General features: G+C 38.3%; 4 protein-coding genes and 1 non-coding gene across 11 annotated transcripts; 2 read left to right on the forward strand and 3 right to left on the reverse strand.

Moving 5' to 3' along the window:
- Positions 1–1,219: 1,219 nt before the first annotated feature.
- Positions 1,220–2,687, forward strand: LOC122721921 (glycine-rich cell wall structural protein). The gene has a single exon (XM_043951095.1). It carries the CDS (start codon positions 1,407–1,409, stop codon positions 2,517–2,519), a length of 1,113 nt encoding a protein of 370 aa, XP_043807030.1. The 5' UTR covers positions 1,220–1,406; the 3' UTR covers positions 2,520–2,687.
- Positions 2,688–2,835: 148 nt separating this feature from the next.
- Positions 2,836–9,207, forward strand: LOC110601598 (protein NPGR2). Of its 7 annotated transcripts, none has more exons than XM_021738789.2 (7): positions 2,836–3,612; positions 3,945–4,020; positions 4,183–4,463; positions 5,765–6,017; positions 6,796–8,012; positions 8,294–8,447; positions 8,651–9,207. In XM_021738789.2, the coding sequence occupies exons 3-7, from the start codon at positions 4,209–4,211 to the stop codon at positions 8,968–8,970; spliced, it is 2,199 nt and encodes a 732-aa protein (XP_021594481.1). In that variant the 5' UTR covers positions 2,836–3,612; positions 3,945–4,020; positions 4,183–4,208; the 3' UTR covers positions 8,971–9,207. The 7 variants fall into 7 exon arrangements, with proteins under 7 accessions (XP_021594481.1, XP_043807029.1, XP_043807028.1 ...); XM_043951094.1 differs by having other exon boundaries at positions 4,186–4,463; XM_043951093.1 differs by having other exon boundaries at positions 3,953–4,020.
- A 439-nt stretch (positions 9,208–9,646) lies between these two features.
- On the reverse strand, positions 9,647–10,798 carry LOC110601599 (50S ribosomal protein L28, chloroplastic). Its single transcript, XM_021738791.2, has 2 exons — positions 10,492–10,798; positions 9,647–10,066 (listed from the first exon to the last, which is right to left on the reverse strand). Exons 1-2 carry the CDS (start codon positions 10,721–10,723, stop codon positions 9,834–9,836), a joined length of 465 nt encoding a protein of 154 aa, XP_021594483.1. The 5' UTR covers positions 10,724–10,798; the 3' UTR covers positions 9,647–9,833.
- A 40-nt stretch (positions 10,799–10,838) lies between these two features.
- Positions 10,839–15,742, reverse strand: LOC110601532 (protein unc-13 homolog). The gene is made up of 5 exons (XM_021738696.2): positions 14,696–15,742; positions 13,390–14,274; positions 12,841–13,296; positions 12,558–12,744; positions 10,839–12,346 (listed from the first exon to the last, which is right to left on the reverse strand). Exons 1-5 carry the CDS (start codon positions 15,344–15,346, stop codon positions 11,370–11,372), a joined length of 3,156 nt encoding a protein of 1,051 aa, XP_021594388.1. The 5' UTR covers positions 15,347–15,742; the 3' UTR covers positions 10,839–11,369.
- TRNAM-CAU lies at positions 10,996–11,067 on the reverse strand. The gene has a single exon. It is a non-coding gene; the product is annotated as a tRNA-Met (tRNA).
- Positions 15,743–16,705: the final 963 nt, after the last annotated feature.

Here is a 16,705-nt window from a genome sequence, read left to right on the forward strand (position 1 = left end):
TGCAACCCAGAGGGCCTGACCCAACTGGCTACAGCCCTCCATGTTTCCAAATTTTAGCAAGCCCTAGTATTAGACGCCGATGAAGTTGGATCATAGGCTTGTCATTTTCATTTTCCACACACCCAATCTTCCTTTATTAATGGCCCTAAATTTACAATAAAATATTCATTAATTTAGTTAAAATATCATTATCCTTATTTAATTACTCCAAATTTTAATAATTTTCTCTATTAATCTATCACTATAAAAATTAAGATAATTAATAAAGAAAACATGGTTAATGATTGATAAATTATTGTGTTGTGTCATTAATCTCATGTTATGTAATAAATTATTAGGATAACCATTGCCCTCCTTCTATCCCAATATAGCAAGAAAATATGGAATTCAATATTTAATTGTTCAATATTCCATTGAAAATAAATCAATTTCAAGACACCGACATTGATTGAACACATCATTCTGTTAGTATTAATATTATCGGTCATTTTTAAATAAATTATTAGGAATATTAATTTTTTTTCTAATTTTATTATTATTATTATCTCTACTAAATACAAGTTATACAATTTACTAAAATCTATCTTATTATTTTATTTTCTTAATTATTTCACCTTTTCATTAAAATATTTATATTAGTTATGATAATTACTATCATAGTAAATTAAGTCAATTTTGAAAATTTCCTATCGTATTAATGGGGAGGCACCTAACAGTTTTTCAGTAATGTCAGTGTTGGAACTCTTTAATGAAAATGAAAAGAGATATACTGATAATAGAATTAATTAATTAATATTATAGTTGGATATACATTAGATTAAAGCTGGATGCCATTAAGGGGAAACATTTTCAGAGCTTGCAATTAATTACTTTATCTACCAAGCACATGCAATTTAACAACCTAGTGTACAGCCTACACCCATTCATTTTCTTTCATATAATTGCGACAACCATCGTTTTCTTCTACTCAGACAATAAGAAGAATTGAAATTGCCACTTGCACCACATGTATATCAGGATTGGATTAGCTATTATCTTTGTAACGTGAATATTTGAAATATCAAAACTGAATATATATTCAGAGGAGGAGAAAGATTAGACAGTCAATTCTGAAGAAATATGAAAAAAAAAGTTCAGTAACTCAAATAATAATCACATGTGCATCAAGTTATCATAATCTTAATTAGCTACGTGCATGGCTTTCTTTCCGTGAAATTAAGCAAGTAGGTAGTTAATTTACAGCTATGTCAATCGCGTGATGTTAATTTACACGGTTTTGTTTATTAATTTCGAGCAGCTAGCAGTTGAGAGAGATCATTTATTGTAGATTCAGAATGGGCTATAAAGAGCCTTTACGTCTTCAACTTATCGTATCAGCTAACTCACCTCCGTCTTAAAAAAATAAAATGGTACGTGCTACGGGGAGACTTGCTTTTTTATCTTTGCTTTGCCTTCACGCTTTTATACTTTCCGTGCTTGCTAGAGATGTGGCCACTGTAACCAAGGATGATGATGAGAAGTTTTTAGGCACTGGAAAAGGTGGTGGCTTTGGCGGCGGCGGTGGTTTTGGAGGAGGTGCAGGTGGAGGCGGTGGCTTTGGAGGTGGCGGTGGTTTTGGAGGAGGTGCAGGTGGTGGTGGTGGCTTCGGTGGCGGAGCTGGTGGAGGAGGTGGCTTCGGTGGTGGTGGAGGGCATGGAGGTGGAGTAGGTGGAGGTGCTGGCGGTGGTGCAGGTGGAGGCATTGGAGGTGGCATAGGAAAGGGCGGAGGCTTAGGTGGTGGAGGTGGAAAGGGTGGTGGCATTGGAGGTGGGATAGGAAAGGGGGGTGGTTTAGGCGGTGGCATTGGAAAGGGAGGTGGATTAGGTGGTGGGATAGGGAAGGGTGGTGGATTAGGTGGAGGCCATGGTGGGGGAATAGGAAAGGGTGGAGGGGGAGGCATTGGTGGTGGAATAGGTAAGGGTGGTGGTTTAGGTGGTGGGATAGGAAAAGGTGGAGGGGGAGGCCTTGGTGGTGGAATAGGCAAGGGTGGTGGATTGGGTGGCGGCCATGGTGGGGGGATAGGAAAGGGTGGAGGGGGAGGCCTTGGTGGTGGAATAGGCAAGGGTGGTGGATTGGGTGGGGGCCATGGTGGTGGGATAGGAAAGGGTGGAGCCGGAGGCATTGGTGGTGGAATTGGAAAAGGTGGAGGACTAGGTGGTGGAATTGGTAAGGGTGGGGGTCTTGGGGGAGGAATTGGCAAAGGTGGTGGAGTTGGTGGGGGAGCAGGGGGAGGATTTGGCAAAGGTGGTGGTGTTGGAGGAGGTTTTGGAAAAGGTGGAGGCATTGGTGGCGGTGGTGGCTTTGGTAAAGGAGGAGGAGTTGGAGGAGGTTTTGGAAAAGGCGGAGGCATTGGTGGAGGTGGTGGCTTTGGTAAAGGAGGAGGCGTAGGAGGTGGGTTTGGTGGAGGAGCAGGAGGTGGATTTGGTGGTGGTGGTGGTGGTTTTGGAGGCGGAGGGGGTGGTGGAATTGGACACCATTAAACGTAAACATTGCATGCATGCATGCACGCGACATATATGCCACGGGGAGCATTATATTGATGATTATATATATTGATTTTCTTTGTCATTGTACGAGAGTCGAATAATTTTTGTATGGAACTTGTAATAACACTAAATCCTATATTAATTAAATGCAGTTCCAAATCAGTGTAGAATTATATGTAATTCAAAAATAACTAAAATAAAATTTTGCAAACAAATACATCTATCATATGCCAATGGCTATCCTGTAAAAGCATTTATTTATTATTCCTCAAACCCAAACCCAAAACTCAGGAATTTGAAGCCATAACTGTCTTGTAGCTCACCACGCCACAAGCTTTGTCGTTATTTTCTTTTCTTGTTCTTTACGAATTATGATGGGACCAGTGCCCATGTCGAACTATACCAGCAAATTAATGGCCTCTAGAGTAGGTACTAAGGAGGAAACCTGTGTGTCTTCCTCAACATTACTCCTTCTGCTGTCATCGGAGAATGACAATGCTCCACCCTCTGATGATCTAATTAATCCAATCCATACCTTATACCTGCTTTCAGACAAGAAAAAGATATATTATTAAATTTTTTAATTTGCTGTTATATTTTGAAATAAATCAAAAACTGAATTATTGTATTTATATATTAATATTACGGGGCAGGCGGTTGACAAAAATGGAGTGGGAGTTGCAGTGGTAGATTTCAAACTGGGTCCCATTCGTCCTTTCTTCCATCAAGCTACTGATTACTTGATTATTATTTTAAACGAATTAATCTGCAATTCTCTTCTCAAATCTTCCCTCCCGTTCACACCTTTAGGCACAGACGAATATCAAATACTTCATTTTTCATAGGTTGGTACATCCTCAGCCATCCATTATTATCTGAAACTTCAACAATTACAGAGCTAACGTAATTTAAAAAGAGGAATAAAGAAAATTCTACAGGGTTAGAACAAAAAGGGGGATCATTTTAACAATTAGCGAAGGAAAAGACACTGCGTTTTAGAGCTCTGGATTCTTGGTTGAATTGTGGAGATGCACTGTGATGGTTTCGATGTATTGTGGGCTCCGTCAATGCTTTTTTTCGCTGAAAGGTACTTTCTTTTAGAGGTTCTTTATGATCCCAGCTGTTACTTTGTCTATGCTGTAATGGGTTTGTTTCACTTTCGACTATATTAGCAATCAATGATCTTTTGTCATTGAGCTCAAATTCTATAGGTTTAGCTGGGTTTTCCCTTTTCCCCTGAGTTTTGAAGTTAACCTTTTCTTTTACCTTTCCTGTTTTCCTTTCTTGAGCTAGTAGTATGTTTATGGTCTGATTGCTTGATCATGGTGCACTTATGAAATTAATTGAAAGACGTTGATTGGATTTCCATGTCAAGAAAAATAATTTGGATGATTGATTTCTCGGTTTGTGATTTTGAAGAGTTGCAGTGTGTTAAATCCTTGGGCTATTTTCTCAAACTTCATTGGTTGATTAGGAAGTCAATTTCGTTTCTTTGGTGAGAACATAATAAACATCACTCTTACAGATTATCTTACTTTGGCGATTATGTTTCATTCCTCTTCCAAGAACAGTGGAAGTAACATGTGAATTAAATTTTATGTTGCTTATGTTTCTGAATCACTTCTAATTTCATGTCCTGCCATCGATATTCTGTTAGAAGAGCATCTAGTGTAATGAAACATTATGAGACTTAAGGATTGGACGAAAGAGTGGGGACTCGGCATTAGAGGGAGATTGTGGAAGATGATGAAGTGTATTCGTTCAGGGGAGCAGCTAAGAGTAGAAGACATGGCTGCTTCATCAGAGTCCTTGGCAACTAGGGACTATTCAGCGAGTGGTTATTCCTCTAGAGCTGGTGAGATAGACACAAAGATTGATAATAGCAACATTGAGGAAGCAGAGTCATCTCTTCGTGAGAGTGGTTATCTCAACTATGAGGTCAGTACTTTTTTCTTCTTCCTTCCACTACCCCTGTTTGTAATCAAGAATTTCCTATATATATGTCAGTGTATTATGCCCTTTTAATTACTTGATATATATATTGTTGTGAAAAACAGCTGTCTATCAATTTCCTACAGTTTGGTATTGCTGTGATACTTAATACTAATTCTGGCAAAATCATTACCATCAAAATGTCACAGGCAAGTTGTTATTGGTGGTACTTATTTACACTCTTATGTGGAAAAGTTTGCTTTAAGTAGTGTGTTAGATATGTTTATTTTATCGTTTCAAATACAGAGAGGAAGAAATTTGTAAGGACATGGATAGTTAATATAATAGTATCCTTTCTGGTTGGGGTTTATGGATCATATTTCTTTTGTTGCCTTCTTACATGTTACTTCAATGGATCATCTAAATATTTATGGCGATAGCAATTAAGCATACTTACTGTAAAGTTTGTAACGGTGATGCAACAGTACTGTTGGGCAATTCCTTTCAAGGGATCATCTAAAGATGAAAATGGTGATATTCGACTTACTGCAAAGTTGATAATGGATACTGTTGGTTAAGTTTCATGGGATGGGGTTCAATTTGTTTCACTTGGCTCATATGAAAATTTTGGTTTCCCCATTTATTTCATAAACTCCTGGATGCAGCAGTTTCCTCTTGCTGGATTACGGTTATAACTAAGGTGTTGTGGGGTTGGTGACTATAGAATGTTAGTGGCATATAGATAATAAGAGATGAGATGAATGTTGTATAAAGTAACATAATAGCTTGTAATGATTCATCAAAATCAATAAATACAACAGTTATTTCCTCTCTCTAGTTCCCAAATTCTCTGTCTCTTTCTTCTTCTTTCTCAATCTTCTTGTGTTTCCTTGTTCTCCTTTCTTCCCTTCTACATTTCTGGTGCATTGGACCATGGAGGACACAGTTACATAACAATTACTTGTAAATCTGGCCTTAAACATTGGGCCAATTCATGTGTCACACTTGTAATGTTTTATTTTCTGCTTCTTTGTTTGTTATTACTATTGTTGTAAGATTTTATTATAAGATATTTCTGCCTGACATGAAAATAAATCCTTTAACTAAGTTCTGTGGAAATTAGGGTCTCACTGATAAAGTTTACATATGGAAAACGGACTGATATTAGTAAAGCCTTTTAGAATTTCAAACCTCATTTCTATGTTATACTTTGGTTCTGCTGTTATCATGTGGCAGTGGGTTTTAATTATCTTTATAATTTACCTTCCAAGCATGTCATTGAGCTAAAATATCATATTCTTTTATAGGAGGCAAGAGCATTGTTGGGAAGGCTTGAGTATCAGAAAGGAAATATAGAAGCAGCTCTTCAGGTGTTTGATGGAATTGACATTGCTGCTGTGACTTCCAAGATGAAAGTCTCACTTTCTAGAAGGTGCGAGCAAAATCGACGTCGCTCTCAAAGTGATGCTGCCCCAACCATGTCTATGCATGCTATTACTTTACTCCTTGAAGCTATTTTTCTCAAAGCAAAATCACAGCAGGGTCTTGGAAGGTTTGGAGGTATGCTCATCATCTTATTTTCTGTTCCAATTGCTCATTACTCTATTAATTTTTGTGGGTGCGAGTGATATAAAATCTTGTTGCCTCCAATCATCAATGTGTAAATCTGAGTCTTGAGAGTCCCTGCCCTAGCAAATCACTCCTTGTCCTTGCAGGACCAACTATGGTTGAGAAACTTCCTTTAAAATTCACTTTGCCTGAATGCTTCAAGTTATGAATCTGTTTAAATCTAAACAATAGAACGGTGAACCATTATAAACTTACGGGTAGCCTTACCCTTGATTTGCAGAGAGACTGTTTCAATAGCTCGAACTTGCAACCTACAGGTCACAAATGAAGCAACTTTACCTTTACACCTAAATTATTCTCTTAATAATTTGGTGCAACTTTACCACTACACCAAATCTAAACAATAGATAATGAAAATAATTTTCTTTAAAAGAAGTAAACAAGCATGAATCTCGTCATTACTTTCACTTGCTGGTTTAGCAGCTGATACTCTTGTGTAGCATATGTCAAGTAAACATGTTTTGGTTGGTTTTGATAATATTTTAAGGTTTCTGTATGGTAGTGCGGCCTATTTGTTTTCTAATCATGGGAATCAATCTCTCTCTATCTCTCTTTATTTGTTCATCAGCATTTATGGCCGGAATTCCAGCAACGCTGTTAGAAAAGTAAAAAAAGGAAAAAATATGAGGAATTAATGGCTTTCTGGGGCAGTATGGTTGGAATTACTACTATTTTGTAGCTAACATTTCTTCCTGACCTGTTTTTGCAGAAGCTGCTCAATCATGTAAAGCGATTTTGGATACTGTTGAGTCTGCATTGCCAGAAGGTGTGCCTGAAAATTTTTCTAGCGATTGTAAACTACAAGAGATTCTAAACAAAGCTGTTGAATTACTTCCAGAGCTGTGGATACTTGCTGGGGCTCCACAGGAAGCTATCTTATCATACCGGCTGGCACTTCTCTATTATTGGAATCTGGAGACAGAGACGAAAGCAAAGATAGAAAAGGAATTTGCTATTTTTCTTTTGTATAGTGGTACTGAGGCAAGCCCTCCAAATCTCCGTTCACAGATGGAAGGATCATTTGTGCCAAGAAACAATGTAGAAGAGGCTGTTCTTCTGTTGATGATTCTGTTAAGAAAATTTGCTAACAGAAGGATTGGGTGGGACCCAACCATCATTGATCACCTTTCATTTGCCCTGTCTGTTTCCGGGGAACTAAGGGCACTAGCCCGTCAGATAGAGGAGTTGCTTCCAGGAATCCTGGAAAGAAAAGAAAGATATTGCACTCTAGCACTCTGTTATCATGAAGATGGGGAGGCTATGGTGGCTTTGAATCTTTTGAGGAATCTACTTAATAACAGAGAGAACCCAGATTGCATACTGGAATTACTACTAGCTTCAAAGATTTGTGCAGAGAATATGATTTGTGTTGAACAAGGGATGACATACACTTCCAAAGCAATTTCTGAATTGCAAGGTATATGTGGCCAGATGGTAAGCGTTGCAAACTGCTTACTGGGTCTTTTACTGTCAACTCAGTCCAGATCAGTTCCTTCTGATTCTGAGCGGACTTCTAAGCAGTCTGAAGCACTTGAGGCACTTGGAACTGCTGAGAAAGTAATGAGAGAAAGAGATCCGCATATAATTTTTCATCTTAGCCTAGAAAACGCTGAGCAGAGGAAGTTGGACATTGCACTTTATTATGCAAAACAGCTTTTGAAACTGGAGGCTGGATCTAGTGTTAAAAGTTATATCCTTCTGGCTCGAATATTGTCAGCTCAAAAACGGATTGTCGATGCAGAGACAGTAATCAGTGCTGCTCTAGATCAGACTGGGAAGTGGGACCAAGGAGAACTGTTACTAACAAAAGCTAGACTCCAGATTGCACAGGGCCAGTTAAAGAATGCTATACAGACCTATACTCATCTTCTTGCTGTTGTCCAAGTTCAAACTAAAACCTTTGGTGGTAGAAAGAAGCTTCTAAAGGTATGCTGATAGACATGCACATTAGCTTTGTCATTGTAGCAGTTTTAAAGGATGTCAGAAATGGACAATTAAGATTTCGTCTAGTTGGAGTTCTTTTCCTGTAAGAATTGACATCCAGAAAAAAAGGGAGTTCGTTATTGATTTTAACAATAATCTTTTAGGACATGCAGAGGTTTTTTTCTTGTGAATTGGGGATGTATTAGGAATACATTTTAGTAATAATTTTTTGTTGTCTCTTTTAGCCATCACAACTTCGTATTATTTTTCATTCAAATTCACAGAGTAGGGGAAACCATGACAGAAGATTGGAAATGGAAACATGGCATGATCTAGCTTATGTGTATACAAGTTTGTCTCAGTGGCGGGATGCTGAGATCTGTCTTGCAAAATCTAAGGCTATTAATCCTTACTCTGCTTCAAGATGGCACGCCACAGGTAAATATATGGTTTACAGATGTTTCATTCATCTCTTCTTTACACATAACACAATCAAACACAGACGTCTGTGAGTTTTGGTTCATTGATTATCTTTGATCAGAATGAGCTTTAAATTTTGTTCTTTGAAATTGTTTGGGGGCATTTCTTACAGCATTTTCCAATAGTGTTTCAATATTAAAAGACCTTGTGATTTTCGTTAGGTTTCCTGTATGAAGCCAAGGGTTTGCACCAAGATGCTCTGAAATCATTCAGGGCAGCACTAGATGTTGATCCCTCGCATGTTCCAAGCTTGATATCTACTGCTAGTGTACTCAGACTGCTTGGCAGCCAATCAATGCCCATTATCAGAAGCTTTCTTACAGATGCTCTTCGACTTGACAAAATGAACCATTCTGCATGGTACAATCTTGGGCTTCTCTACAAGGATGATGCCAGTGCATCAGCACTTGAAGCAGCCGAGTGCTTTGAGGCTGCAGCAGTTGTAGAAGAATCTGCACCAGTTGAACCCTTCAGATCATAAAACGTACATTATGCTTCTGTAAGTTCACATGTAGTTGTAAATTTTGAAAAATTTTTCCATACGATTTGGGCATCTTCTTGTTGAAAGTTTTTGTTGGATGACACTGGCGAAGAGAGAAAAGAATAGATGGGGAAAAGGAGAGGAAGCGTTCTTCAGTGATTTTGCTTTCACTGAAAACCCATTTGTTGTAATTTCTAACTTAAGCTTTTATTAATGAAAAGATTCCATTTATGTATAGATGTGGATTTTGTTTCTTTGGAGCTTACATGGAAGATGATTATACAATTCAAGGCTGACCAATCACACTGTGGCACGCCAGCAGCGAACCCAGAAAAATAGATTGCTCTCAATTGAAAATCTTCCCAGCTCACTATTACCGACATTCATCTTGACCTGGTGGTTAAATTAAAATAGTCCAGTGATTTTTCTTTCCATTATTCTCAGAAAATTCTTCTCAGGTCTTCATTCAATTCTATTTGATTAAATAAGAATAGCTAACGTGAATATTGATAAAAAGTGGTAGGAGTTATGAAAAGTCTGAAACGAGAGAATTTGTTCATTTTAATGATTTGGTAAATTCTGAAAGAAATGCTAATGATTTGTTTATTTCACTTTGATTCTATAGACAAGCAGAACCATAGAATTGAGTGCAAAGAAAACCTGGCAGACTATAAAATGTTAAATTGTTCATGTGAACTTTGAGTTAGTAAGAACACAGATCAAAAGGTCCATGGTATCATATGAGAAAAATGAATTCACAAAACTTGCAGGATGTACCAATGGCGTTTTCCAGGAAATAATTCAACAGACCAATTGAAGAACTCGAACAAACAGAATTGCAAGTAATAATTGGGACGAATTTTCTACTTCTTGCTAAGATCTATGCCAGCCTTCTTAGCAACAGCATCCAATCCATTCTTCTCTATAGTCTTTAAAGCCTTAGTGGACAACCTCAGTTTAACATAGCGTTTACCAGCTTCCCACCAAATCTTCTTGTACTGCAGATTCACAAACTGCAACTTCTTTGTCTTGTGGTTTGAAAAGGAAACTTTATTTGCCTTGTTTGCTCTCTTCCCAGTAAAGGGACACACTCTACCTGGAACCCAAATCACGTTCCAAGATTAAACAACTTCAGTAAAGGTCAGCAGAAAGGTTAATAGCAAGTTATGCACAAAACAGAGCTAAATAAGCAAGGATTTGATTGGGGGGAGGGGGGGGGGGGGGAGGATAAAGACTAGCATCTTAAGATCTTCAAAAAATGATTGTGCACCATACAAACCGAATCAAATATCACCTTCAAAGAGGGCATCTGTTATTTGCATTCAAACCTATAAAAGCAATGTCTACAAAAATGATTGAAAATGTAATAAAATGCAGGAAGTTCCAAACTTTTCCCAGAACCCATCATGACCAAATCCTTTCCTATTACATACAACTCCTAGGAACAGCTATAGAGGTCAATTAAAGAAAATCAGAAGCAAAGCAAGTAAAAACCAAGAAGAGGGGGAAGAGTAAAATTACGGGCAACAACAGGTTGAAAAGAAGGAACTGAAGGAGATGAGACTAGCTTTGACTCCTGAGTTAGATTGTAGGAAATTCTAACGCCATTCAATTGAGAAGTAACAAACCCTAACTCCGGATTCACACTGGCCTTCAAAGAGGACAACTTTGGGGATTGTGACTTGCGGAAAGAAATGTTAGAGCAAGTGTTTGCGAACAAGAATCCAGATGCTGCAGCTGTCGCCATGGCCATTTCTTCTGCGTTATGAGGAGGAAGAGAGAATGAGTGGATAACGGTGTCTGCATTTTCATTTGAGGCCTCTTGTTTTGCTCCATCGGCTGATCCTGTGCCAGGATTTCAATCTGCTAGTGGGCTGAGGTTCAAGCCCATAAATGCCCAACCTTATGGGCTAGCTAAGAGCCTAGTGTAGGATTATCCGACTTTTACAGAGACGATACAACTATCAGAGCCCAAAGGAAAATCGAAAGCGCAAAAAAAAAAAATAAAACAAAAGGCCATTCTTTTATCAGAGCCAGGTTTCGATCCTGGGACCTGTGGGTTATGGGCCCACCACGCTTCCGCTGCGCCACTCTGATTAATTGATATACAAAATGAACAAAAGCATAATATACGCGTTTCACATAACTTAGTTCCGATAACTTCACAACAAAAGTTTGCCAGAGCATATATTTACTACAAACAATTCCTAGCTGACTAGCTCTACAAAGAACTTCGGCCAAGCAGTTCTTGATATGTTACAATAGCTCTCTCATAATTTCTTTTTCTTTTTTTTGTTCATTTTTGTTACATACGCTGGAAGTGCATAAATTACAATGCCTATAAAGTTAGACAACCTTAGCCGGCTATAATTTACAAAGGTCAAAATTATCATTATCTTTCATTTCCTCTTTGCCAATTGGAAAGATTTCTTCAAGAACTGATTTGCTGCTTTATCATTTCTGTAACATAACACTCTTAATATTGTGTTTGGGTCTGCTCTATTCCACCTTCCCGTCGTTGGGGGCATTGGTAGTTTTTGCCCTGCACTCACAGCTCCCATACCGCTTGTTTCACAAGACACGATGCTGAAATCTTCCACTAGCTGCTCTGTACTTTCACCCATCAATTTTATTACCCCTTCAACTATGTCGGCCTCCTTCTCAACCAGCTCCTCATTCATTAACCCTTCAGCACACGTGCAGAAAACACGCTTCAGATTCTCGAAATCTTCTTGAATCATTGGATGATCAGATCTAAAATACATCCGGGAGTATCCTCCAGCAAGCAATACCATGAGGTAAGCCTCAAACGTCGCCTTCATCACTTCTCTCAATGCTAAAGCCTGAGCTCTGTCTGTAAGAATTGCTGTTAAAAGAGTAAGATTCTGCTTCAGGATTCTCAAAGCAGGCCTAATCCTGGCATGTGCTACATCACCCACATAGAGTGTTTCATAGAATACAGAATTCGAATCAAGGAAGATCAAACGATATGCAGCAACTTCTGATACATGTTGACAGACAGATTGAATGGATGAATAGGCTCCTTCAAAGAAAGAAGAGGCAGTAGAACGGTTCCTGCGATGGCTAGTATGACGAGTACGGCCTGAAGAAATAGTTGTTGGAGCAAGGGAAAGGGACTTGTCCAAAGAATGGAGGTGAGAGAGTAGATAGTGCAGAGTGTTGAGACGGATGTAAAGACGTTGTGTTCCTCGGCTTGTTGATGGCCTTGGATGGTGAGCTTCTGCTACTCCTTCTCGCTGCATTTCTTCTGTGGAAACACTGCATGGAGTAGTCATCTTAAACAACTTGAAGAACTTGGAGTCGCGATTGCATCTGGTTAGGGGAGGTAGAGTGGGGACATAACTCTGTTTTGAGCCTGTAAAGATACCCAAATCAAAGTTATATTATTGAAGCAAAATCTGGAAATTCCCATTGATTGTTTATTTTACTTTCTTTGTGAATAACTTATTTTCACAGGAAAGTCGGTTTTCTTCCTTCTAAATAAACAAGCCAAAATGTGATTTCAAGTTTTCAACCAGGATAGTAGCGAGCGAGGAGAAAAGAACAAAGAAGGTGACTTTTCTTACCACAAGCTTCTACAAATTTGATGTATTTCAGGAAGAGATGCTCTAAGCCTTCGGCAAGTTCACTAACGAGATCATCAGTAATTCCAACAGGAGTTTCAAAGAATTCTTCTACCGTTTCCTTTGCAAATTTCATCAACTCCACAGCTGATTGTGCATACGGCTCACTTTTGGATTTAGGATTCCATGTCTGTAACATAGATTGCACCATTCAGTCTAAGGTACTTCCGACATAAAAAGGTAAATGTTCCATCTATTTTTTGTAATAAAAATTAACATGACTTACTTCAGTATCTTTGGCTCGGACAAAACATTCTTTCCCTTTTTTCATCCTTTCATCGACCCATTGTTTCATGACCCTCATTATGACTGCATCAACTTCATATGGAATCATCTCTCGCACGATTGATTTGCCTCCATCTTCACAATCTGCTGAGTCTCCAACCACCATTTGAACCAAAAACCTTTCTAGCTTTGCAGCCCTCTGAAGTACTTCAACTGACTCACAGTTGAGCGAGGACATCCCAGCAAGATACTGCTTCAAAACTACCCCATAGCACTGGTGTAGTGTTACAGCCCCAACACTAGCTGCAATTGGTTGCCATTTCTTCAGTATTGGACTAAAACTTTCCCTCTCTCTCAAGGCCAAATCCTCTGTTTCTTTAGCTAATTGGAGGAGAGCCTCGCTGGCCTCATCTTTCACTTCCACGCACGTTCTCTTATAGCTTCCAGTTTCTATTATCTGCAATTCACAAATAACAACGAAATTAGAGATATTATATGTGTAGTACTATAGATTAGAGAAGTCAAAATCTTGAACCCATTAATAACCGACCCTTGCAAATGCGTTCTTTATAGAAGCTCGAATATAGTGATCCACTCTATCTCCAGAAGAATCCACTATCTTCCAGTCTTCTTTCCCCGTTCCTTCAATGAGAGTAACATCCTCGCCTAAAATCTTTGATGCTGATAAAGCCAGAGGCAAAAGATTCTCAATCAAGAAAATATTTCCCCTCTGGAAATAGTCATGGTAATGAAGCAATCTCCTCTCAGCCCACCCCTGCATCGAAGCTAACATAGAAGACAAAAGCTTAACATAGATTGCCTCTCTGTCTGGCTTCTTTGCATCATTTGCTACCTCCGTAGACAACATAGCATGCGCAGCGTAGAGAAGATCAGGTTCAGTTTGAGATGTCAACACATATTGTTGAAAAAGCACCCAAGTAAAGCAAAGATTGTGTATTGGTCTATTGATTCCGAGTGTAGACCATGTCTTTTTCATCAACTCCACAAGCTCATCAACCTCATCAAGGACTAATGTCTCATCCCTGAAATCAAAAATTGCTTGAAGAAGGCATGTGTACATGTGAAGGTTGAGAGGGAAGCCATCAGCCCAATGACAGACATCGCTGGGTGCACCGGTAGGGCTTCGCCAAGACAAGGTAACAACACAGTTGCATAAGGTTCTCATGGTGTCAGAATTTTTGCTTGTGTCAATGGGTTTTGTGTCACTGGAACGGATAATTTCTCGAAGACGCATAGCGTAGGAATTAGATTTTTCTAGTGGGATTGTTGGGTGGAGGAGGATGCCGGCCTCCAAGATTTTGAGCTGGCGCCTTTGCCAAAGATGATACTCGTGCGTATCACCGAATTCTAATGGTTTAAGGTGGCGGAGCAGCTCCAATGGCAGGATTATCGTCTCTGCTTTCCTTCCCCCCACCTGTCAAATATTAAGAAGACATACATCACAGGCTGTTAAGCAGATAAGGGAAATTCCCTCCTAGAAAAGAAATCGCAAAATCTGAAAAAGTGGCAAAATCTTTAATAATAAAAGAAAATTTTATATACACAATATTTAATTATATATTTTAATTGATTATATAAATTTGATAATTATTTTTGAAAACATATAAATATTTAATTTAAATATTATTAATTTATTTTGTATAGAAATTTAATTGTATATTATAAAATATTTAAAAAATTGATAGAAAATAATTCTTTTTTTTTTCCTTCAAAACAAAAAACCATGCATTTTAAAATCGAGAAAATGTTTTAAAAAAATTATAATATAAAATAAATTCCAGCATGCAGAATGTGGAATGATGTTTTTATCATGAAATACATACTGCATTACGTACTTGGCCAACTAGAGTCCTCATCAGCGTCTTTCTCAATCGATTATCACTCTGCTCTGTCACCCTCATCTGTAGCCTCATTATCTCTGCTGAAGTCAGAGGCCGCCTTGGCCTCGACATCGGCACAGTCTGAAGCGTCGAAAAGGGGCTATATCCTCCGCTATGATTTGATGGAGTACTACTGCATGGAGATCCTGGTGTTGACCCCACCACACCGCCTCCTCCGCCCCCACCGCTAGCCCCGCTAGACATTCTCCTGGACGGCGACCTCTTCAGCATCTTTAGACCAAGAGCCCGTTTTATCTTGCTTGTTGGAGTAGTCACAACTACAGAGCCGCCACCCACCCGGCCACCATTAGAAGACACTGACCCCGACCCCGACGTCGACCCAGATCCTCCGCTATCTACAGCATCATGAAGATGATGATGGTTAGAGTAAAAAGTGATGGCATTCCTGCCACCACCAAATCCTGGGGAGGATCGACAAGCTGTATAGAAGACTTCATATGCAGTCTCTCGGATGTCCTCGCGGTCGAGACTGACGAGGTCTCCAAAAGGCCATGTGAGGTCAGCCTCTGCAGGGTCGATGGCGGTGGCGGAAGGGCCGTAAAGAATGGGACCAGAGAAGGAATCTCGTGTGGTATGTTGGGCCATTAAAGTAGCAATAACAACACACAACACAAAATCTCTGGTCAGACGTCCAGCGGGAGAGGGCAGGGAGAGAAGGAGAGCATTTTTTTGAAAACAACACGAGAGGAATAGAGACGCAAACAACGTCAGACAAGAAATATGTGTATGGAAGTTGTGATGGTTTCGTAGTTATTACAACGATTTTGTGTTAAGAGAGAGAGAGAAACGAGGTTGATGGCCAGGAAACAACGTTGTTTTGCGAAGAAAACGAGAAAGATATGGCGGTTAAGACAGGTCCATTGCTTTGTATCACCAGTTTTTCTGCTACGCCTATTTCTAGATTGCCATTCATTTCCTCTTCAATCTTTTATTTGGGGTTGGGATTAGTTAACTTCTCATTAACAATTTTATTTCCTTTTAGTCCACCCTATTTTTTCATCATATTAAAAAAGTATTTTTTTATTGATTTTTTAATTATATTCTTTTTAAGACATTAAATTTTATTAAAAATTAAGAAATGTTTTAAAATTAGAAAAATAAATAATAATTGTAAAATAAAAAAATAGATACAAATTATATGAGAAAAGAGATTCCAATTTTTAGGGAAATTTATAATTTAGTCATTGAGTATTGTCATTATTAACAAGTCAGTTTTTATATTTTTAAAAATTTATTAAAACGTTTTTATATTTTTTTCGGTCAACGAAATAGTTATTCTGTCCTCTTTTTCATTAAAATCAGATAAAAGAGAAGAGAGAAAATTTATAAATTTCAATTTTACCCTCAAATAAAATCTTTTATTTAGTTTTTAGATATTATTATTATTAATAAGTTAATCCTTACATTTTTAAAAATCTATTAAAATGTTTTAATCTTTTTTCATATCTATTAAAACGTGCGTATCGTTTCTTTTCGTCAATGAAATAGTCTCTATCTTTTCTCATATCTATTAAAACGTCCTTATCATTTCTTTTCATTAACGAAATAGTCCCTTCTCATTGTTTTTTTTTTGTCAACGAAATTGTCCCTCCCTATATTTTTAGAAATCTATTAAAACGTCATTATCGTTTCTTTTTGTCAACGAAATAGTCCCTACCTTTTCTCTTCTTCTCCTCCTCCTCCTCCTCCTTCGAAAAAGAAGAAAAGGTAAAAGAAGAAGAAGGAGAAAAAGAAAAAGAGAAAGAAGAAAAAAAAAAAAAGAAGGAGAAGAAGGAGAAGAGAAAGAAGAACAAGAAGCAAAAGAAGAAGAAGAAGGGGAAAAAGGAGAAGAAGAAGAAGCAGAAGAAGGAGAAAAAGAAGAAAAAGAAGCAAAAGTAGAAGCAGAAAAGAAGAAGAAGAAGCAAAAGTAGAAGCAGAAGAAGAAGCAGAAACAGAAGAAGAAGA

Source organism: Manihot esculenta, chromosome 15, assembly GCF_001659605.2.
Source record: "Manihot esculenta cultivar AM560-2 chromosome 15, M.esculenta_v8, whole genome shotgun sequence".
In the NCBI taxonomy this organism is placed as follows: domain Eukaryota; kingdom Viridiplantae; phylum Streptophyta; class Magnoliopsida; order Malpighiales; family Euphorbiaceae; genus Manihot; species Manihot esculenta.

Bases quoted from the DNA above. Each gene is read 5' to 3' on its own strand.
- LOC122721921 (XM_043951095.1), top strand. From the start codon at position 1,407: ATGGTACGTGCTACGGGGAGACTTGCTTTTTTATCTTTGCTTTGCCTT.
- LOC110601598 (XM_021738789.2), top strand. From the start codon at position 4,209: ATGAGACTTAAGGATTGGACGAAAGAGTGGGGACTCGGCATTAGAGGG. The intron at 4,464-5,764 runs GTCAGTACTTTT...ATTCTTTTATAG, and splicing joins GTGGTTATCTCAACTATGAG to GAGGCAAGAGCATTGTTGGG. The intron at 8,448-8,650 runs GTAAATATATGG...GATTTTCGTTAG, and splicing joins TTCAAGATGGCACGCCACAG to GTTTCCTGTATGAAGCCAAG.
- LOC110601599 (XM_021738791.2), bottom strand. From the start codon at position 10,723: ATGGCCATGGCGACAGCTGCAGCATCTGGATTCTTGTTCGCAAACACT. The intron at 10,067-10,491 runs GTAATTTTACTC...TTTGGGTTCCAG, and splicing joins TTTTCAACCTGTTGTTGCCC to GTAGAGTGTGTCCCTTTACT.
- LOC110601532 (XM_021738696.2), bottom strand. From the start codon at position 15,346: ATGGCCCAACATACCACACGAGATTCCTTCTCTGGTCCCATTCTTTAC. The intron at 14,275-14,695 runs GTACGTAATGCA...AATATTTGACAG, and splicing joins TGAGGACTCTAGTTGGCCAA to GTGGGGGGAAGGAAAGCAGA. The intron at 12,347-12,557 runs GTAAGAAAAGTC...GTATCTTTACAG, and splicing joins CAAATTTGTAGAAGCTTGTG to GCTCAAAACAGAGTTATGTC.